Source organism: Scomber scombrus, chromosome 1 (assembly GCF_963691925.1).
Source record: "Scomber scombrus chromosome 1, fScoSco1.1, whole genome shotgun sequence".
NCBI classification, from domain to species: Eukaryota; Metazoa; Chordata; class Actinopteri; order Scombriformes; family Scombridae; genus Scomber; species Scomber scombrus.
The window spans coordinates 31,035,434-31,041,876 of NC_084970.1; the positions used below are offsets into that span (position 1 = coordinate 31,035,434).

General features: G+C 38.6%; 2 protein-coding genes across 2 annotated transcripts in view; one reads left to right on the plus strand and one right to left on the minus strand.

Annotated features, from left to right (window-relative positions):
- kcnq1.1 (potassium voltage-gated channel, KQT-like subfamily, member 1.1) overlaps window positions 1–1,401 on the plus strand; it is a 44,824-nt gene extending 43,423 nt beyond the window's left edge. Inside the window, 3 exon segments of the mRNA XM_062433673.1 lie at window positions 144–190; window positions 294–355; window positions 1,168–1,401. Coding sequence (XP_062289657.1) covers window positions 144–190; window positions 294–355; window positions 1,168–1,401 — 343 coding nt within the window.
- Window positions 1,402–5,365: 3,964 nt separating this feature from the next.
- cdkn1ca (cyclin dependent kinase inhibitor 1Ca) lies at window positions 5,366–5,988 on the minus strand. Its single transcript, XM_062433789.1, has 2 exons — window positions 5,574–5,988; window positions 5,366–5,466 (listed from the first exon to the last, which is right to left on the minus strand). The coding sequence occupies exons 1-2, from the start codon at window positions 5,986–5,988 to the stop codon at window positions 5,366–5,368; spliced, it is 516 nt and encodes a 171-aa protein (XP_062289773.1).
- Window positions 5,989–6,443: the final 455 nt, after the last annotated feature.

Genomic DNA, 6,443 nt, shown 5'->3' on the forward strand with positions numbered 1-6,443 from the left:
GATCAACTGAGTAATGCATGAACACATTTTGCATGCAGAACCTCATTAAGGGAGGAGAGTATGAAAATGAGACATTTAGATGCAGAGAGGGAAGAGTGTAAGTACATATTTCGCTGACTTGAGCCTGTCATATTTCCTCTCAGACTGGACCACTCTTTAGGGAAGATAACTTTGTTCCAGTCGGGTACAGGTAATGAATCACTTCACTGCTCTCTTAAAGTATATTTGGCTGTGGGGCCAGTCCTAATCCTCATGTCTTATTATTTACTTGACTGTTGTCTCTCCCTTTGAAGACAGAGCCAAAGACAAAGGCACAAACTCTATTGGATCCAGACTCAACAGGATGGAGGAAAAGGTGGGATTTGTGCATCCTCAGCAGAAAATTAGAACAATATTAAATATTTTAACTGTTTCATGTAGTTTGTTGGTATAAGTGCAAAGTCAGTCTGGCTGGGTTTGTCTTTCATTCGCAATTTTTGCTTTTCGTCAAACTAACAAATACGCTTTCTCTCAAGAGGATAACAACAGGACACTTGCAGGTTCACTCGTCAAAATCTTAACAGTTTTGGATAAGGCAACAACAATTTAGCAGGCTTTCTTTACTGTTACACAATATGAAATATCTGTGCAGATAGATGAGGCTCCGTCCTTGTTGATTCAAATATAAAACTTTAACAGTGTGTGCCAGTTCTGTCGTGAGAAAAGAGAAATGTTAAAATAGTTTTTCTTTCATTTCTTTGTGTCACAACAAAGCCAAACAAAAATGTTGCATCACAACCGCCGCTGCAACACTCACCCCAAGAGTGCAATACATTTTCTGCTTCGCCAGCATGTATAAAATTATAATCCTAAAGCTCTGTTTTGTCTTTTAAACCTGTAATGAATTGTACCCCGTTAATTACAAATTATTCTTGAAATTAAATTGTGTTTGATCACACCATAATAGGCCATGCATAGTATAATGCATTTTGTCGCACACAAGATAGTTAAATTACATGGAAGGACATAATTGGTATATTCTCCTGTGTTTGAACTCACAAATGACTCTCAAATGTACTTAATTTTGTGTGAATGAGTAAAAAGCATAATTAGCCTTGAATTCAAATCTGGGCCAGTATGTAATTTTAAAAAGGTTTCTTTCATCAATATTTCATGCAACTCTTGTAGATAACACACATGGACCAGACGCTGAGCCGCTTTGCAGACTCCCTTAGCTTTCTGATCGACCAGAGGGACGACGGCGGGGGCGAAGGTGGAGGCAGGGCGAGGCCACGGTTTGGACGGACCGCCAATGTCCTCCCCAGCCAGGACAACCTGCCAAGCTATGACCAACTGTCTTCGTCACCCTAGTCCCTCTCCTCCAACAATGCCAGTAACGCTGCCTGTCTCAACCCTCCCTAAAATCAAGCTACTGAGACCTGAAACCATATCTATCTATCTATCTATCTATCTATCTATCTATCTATCTATCTATCTATCTATCTATCTATCTATCTATCTATCTATCTATCTATCTATCTATCTATCTATCTATCTATCTATCTATCTATCTATCTATCTATCTATCTATCTATCTATCTATCTGAGCATGTGGAACATAAGGGACATATGTGTGAGAGAAACATCATAACATTTCAACACTCATTTCTCAGCACATTGCATCAGCATTAGTTTGATCATCTTGAAGTGCAAAATCTCTTAGAGTTGATAGGATTTGTTAGTTGCCTTTTATGAGTATTATACCTACTTGAAATGTATTCAGGGTGATGCCAAAGACATTGCCACTGCCATGGCATTGTGTACTGTGATTCAATATGCTATATTATCTTGAGGTAGCATCAAATTTTTAAGTGCTTTTATCTTTATGGAGAGGCCTTAAATTTCAGCATTTCATGTGAAAACGTTTAGTTCAAATCAAATGCTGTCTTCACCGTTTTTGCCATTTTTCACTTGTTTTTGTAAATGTTTAGAAATATTCTATAGCAATAAAGGTTGTAATTATTATGATGCCTTTGTGTGATGTGTCTGGAGCCTTGAGGATACTCTGACTATAACAGATGGGGAAAATATGTCAGTTTCAATTAGATTGTTTTCTTTTCTATTGCCAGAGGTTTGATAGAAAACGTGAAGCTACAATTTTTCCTCCTTAGTCATCAATCAAGTGGATGTTTCACTTTTCAGTTTAAGAGTTATCTCTCAAGTGGCTGTTTCCTTAAGATTCAGTTATCACTCATGTTGGCAGCAGAAATGTCCTTTATCACTGTGAGGTGAGGTGGGGGTTGCTACGACGTGTCCTCGCTGACTTATGGAAATAGCAAAAAGCATGGCTAATACCAAGCTATTTAGACAGGTGACCTTTGGACGGCAGATGGTGACCTTTTCCCCGCTGGCCATCCATGGGGTGTCCAGGCATTCCTTCACACAAGTGGTCATGTGGAGAAAAGACCCAAATGACCATCTGCCTCTAGTGTCCAAAACAATGGGCTCCACCCTCCTAAAGTGTGCTGAGTGTGGTTGGCCTTTGTGTTGACCAGGAGGTGGGTGAGGGGAGATTTTCATTACAATGAGGGCGTGGAGGCTTGCAAACTTTTTTCTTTTTGGTCATTAGTGCTATCTGCGCTATCAGGACAGGAAATCAGCAGTCAGTACAACAGTCATAAACAATAAACAATGTGGAGTATCCGTCCATTTAAACAACAGTAAATCTAAATTGCCTTAGTTGTTAGACTGATTAAATAGTTACGGTTAAAAAAAAATAGCTGCATCTAAGTCTACAATTTAAGATTTTTAGCTTTTATATAATTTATATGTATTGATTTTCACATTTATTACACATAAAATGAGTTACAGAAGTAAAACAGGATATATATAAAGAAAAACAATTAGATGTACAAAGTTAAACATACATTTGAGTAGTTCAGCATACTGTGATATAAATAAGTACATTTCTTCATCACTTCATCTGAAAGTACAAACTTGGTGGGGTAACTTCAGATAGTGACTAAGATGCTATTAAGCTGTAAATGTACAAAGATGCAACAGACCAATTTTAATGATTTTTGGTGGGTTGGGAACTTTTGGATCCCTGATCTCTGACTGCCTTATACATAATGTATTCCATTGACTAGTACTTCGCTATCAAAGAACAGCAATATTCCACTTAGATGACTGCCTCTGCTGCAATTTCCATATTGTAAATTCTGGTTATTTTTGACAATTGGATCAAAGCTTGAAAAGTCATAATATTGTAGTTTAACACCAGTTTCTTAGCTGAGGGTTACATTCTGCAATATTAGTGTAATATCAGCTGACAAAGTCACTGCAGTATAGTTAATGTAGGATTTATTTACTGGTGATGTACTGAGCATCTTGTGGTATACATAGTTAAAGAAATTAATTAAGGTAGTGGGTGGGAAACTGGGAACCCATGGGACCCTTTGGACCCATGGGACAGTTTGATTGTTGATCTAAATCCTTTGGGTCAGTTTATAGGATCATCAATGGAGAAATAATAACAGTTAACAGTCTGTTGGTATTTAGATTAAAAAATGTAAATCTGATGTTAGCTCTTTCTTTTGTGTATATGTGGAAATAGAAATGCAGTCCTCATGTGGCGGTGGTACACAAGTAAACATGAGCCAACATCAGAATAAACATTAGTAGAATTGGTTTGGGCACATGTCGATGATAATAGCTGCTTTGACTATGAAAAGGACCCAAGTGAAAAGAGAGAAGCTGTGGAAAGACCTGGGGGGTTGAGGAGCTCTACAAGCTGATTTGCAGGTGAAATAGATGGCACACTCTCCTTTGTGGCCATTGTCCTGCTCTCCGGCCAGATGGCCGCTTGAAATTCCTTCGAGCTGAAACTCCAACATTGTGGGAGCGAATACACTTTCTGTTGGATTGACCTATCTAATGGGCTAATTTGGCAGTTACAGTTCTTATTAATGGATATAATTTTAAGCCTGACAGCACAGTCCTTATAATTGTGATTATGAAACATCTCATAATACAGGCTAGAAAATGCAATTACTTTAAAACTTTTTATTTTTTATTTTTTCGATTGCCAACCCACAACTTGAATTGATTTTTCCACAACTTAACACGGACAGTTATTATTAACTAACTCATCTATAGGTGCCATAAAGTCAGCATAAAACTAAAGATGTGCTTTTTCATAGGACTGCATTCATATTGAAAAAACTAATCATCTGAAATCCAAGTGTCTGCAATTATAGAACTCCAGGGTCAGTTTTTTATGCCATGAAGTTATCACTGCAGTTTATACATTGAGTGTATTTGTACTTTAAACACCTAAAACAGCAGATGAGCATTCTAAGAAAAACCTGTCGCAGTGTTGAAGATACACAGGCAAAGCTGACGTGTGATTTGACAGCATGGGATTAGAGAGCTTGAACCCTGTTTGCTGCAAGGATTTCTTCCCAAAATAAATTTGCTTCAGGCAAACACTCAGGAAAAGGAGACATGTTGTCACCTATACATTATCTCAGTAAATTAAAAAACAGCATTTTTGCATACTATCTATGTGCTGCAGGGCTCAGCTTTACATAAACAAGTCAGGACTATTTATTTGGGAGGCACTGGTTGTAGATTGATGTTGTTTTCTGAACAATTATGTCACATTTAAATCAAGATAAAGTCCATGGAAACAACCCAAGCGCTCTACACATTAACTGAATACAGGGTTGATGTGGTGGGTGTAACACACTGAATTAATATCTGTCAACAAATTTATTTGGACTGTGGATTGTTGTGTTTTTGTTGTTGTCTCTATATAAAAATGTCATTGTGCGAAAGTGTTTTTCCCCAAGCAGACAGCAGAAAATGTTACAATCAGTCGGAAGTAGAGTTACTATCATATAACAGTTTATTAAAATTGCAACATCTCATCTGCATCTCTGTTCATTTTAGGCAAACATGACAACAACAAAATAGTGGTTTTCTATGCAGTTAACTGCAGCAGCTCAGTATATTACAATAATTCACCAACAAGTTAAACAGCTGACAAAGAGATGACACATACAGAAACCAAAACATATATTGAGTCTCAAAAAAACAAAACAATACTGATGAAAAACAAAAACAAATGCAATGAGGTTAAATAAAAGTATTCATAAATAAAATAAAATAAAATAAATAACACAAACGTCCACACAACATCTACACAAATACCAGAAACGAATAATAAAATAAAATTAAAGTTAAATAAAATAAGTGAAATAAAATTAAATACAATTCAATGGTTCACTGGTGCAGCAAATTAGATCAATTAGTGCAGTCTATATATAGACGCATATATTTAGCATGTATATATAGAAATGTTTATAGTCCGTTTTCAACATGGTCATCTTATTGTTTTGCACAGAGCTGCTTCACTGGAACTTGTGACAAAGGAATTCAGGGTGCTCTTTGTTTCAGACGTCCTCCTCCTCTTTACGAAGAAATCTGCCAAGAAAAAGAAAGAAAGAAAGATGTTAACTCACTGGATTATTACTGAATCTTCACTGGATTAAATAACTCACTATGAATCTGTGTGTGACTTGTTCCCTTACCTGTAATTCGTGCATTGCTTCTGGGCTTCACTGCCGGCTTTGAGGGAGTCTTCCTCTTTCTCCGGAGGGGCGTCACTTCGCCGGGATACTTGGGTGTGTTGGAGATGCTGGAGCAGTTCTCCTGGTTGGTGGCTGCGCCGAGTCTATCATCGCTCTCAGTGTTTGGATAACAGGCAACAGATTCCTGCAGCTGTTCAGACTCCTGGTAGAGAGCAGCAGCGCAGTGTGCTGGGACCTCCTCCCACTGAAACCTGCCGGGCAGAGGTGTGTCAGCCTGGAAGTTAAAGTTCCAGCGGCGGCTGTCCTGCTCTGTGATTTCCTTCATCTTCATCTTCAAATCTCGGCGCAGCTGGTCGTGGTCCACCGGGCCGAACAGACTCCTGCACACTGACTCTCTGCCACGGATAGGATTCATCCTTCAAATGGTCCTGGTGGACTTTTGGATGGAAAAGTGTGTTTCGTGTTGTTTAAATGGGAAGCTGCTGCTGGCTGTCTCCCTCTGGTCTCCTCTGGTCTCCTCTGGTCACCACAGAGCAGCAGGGAGATTTAAAGGCTGCAGGGCGCACGATGCTCTGTTTGTACACAATGAGCAGAGGCTGCTGATTGGTTGAGACACTCTGAATTGGCGCATGAGGGGAGGGGGAGAAGTTCGTTGATTGTGTGGAGACCACTGAGACCATCAATAGAAGACTCCTGTGCCATTGTATTAGCCAGAGCGTGATAATAGTCTGTCCCAAACAACTGAACTGAACAATCAATATTTCATTCAGATAAACCCCCACTCTTCTATCTGCTGTGATGTGTTGATGTCCTATGAATTTCTAGAAATCTGGTCACTGTGACAGTTTATCTTTATTTTAATGTGCATTG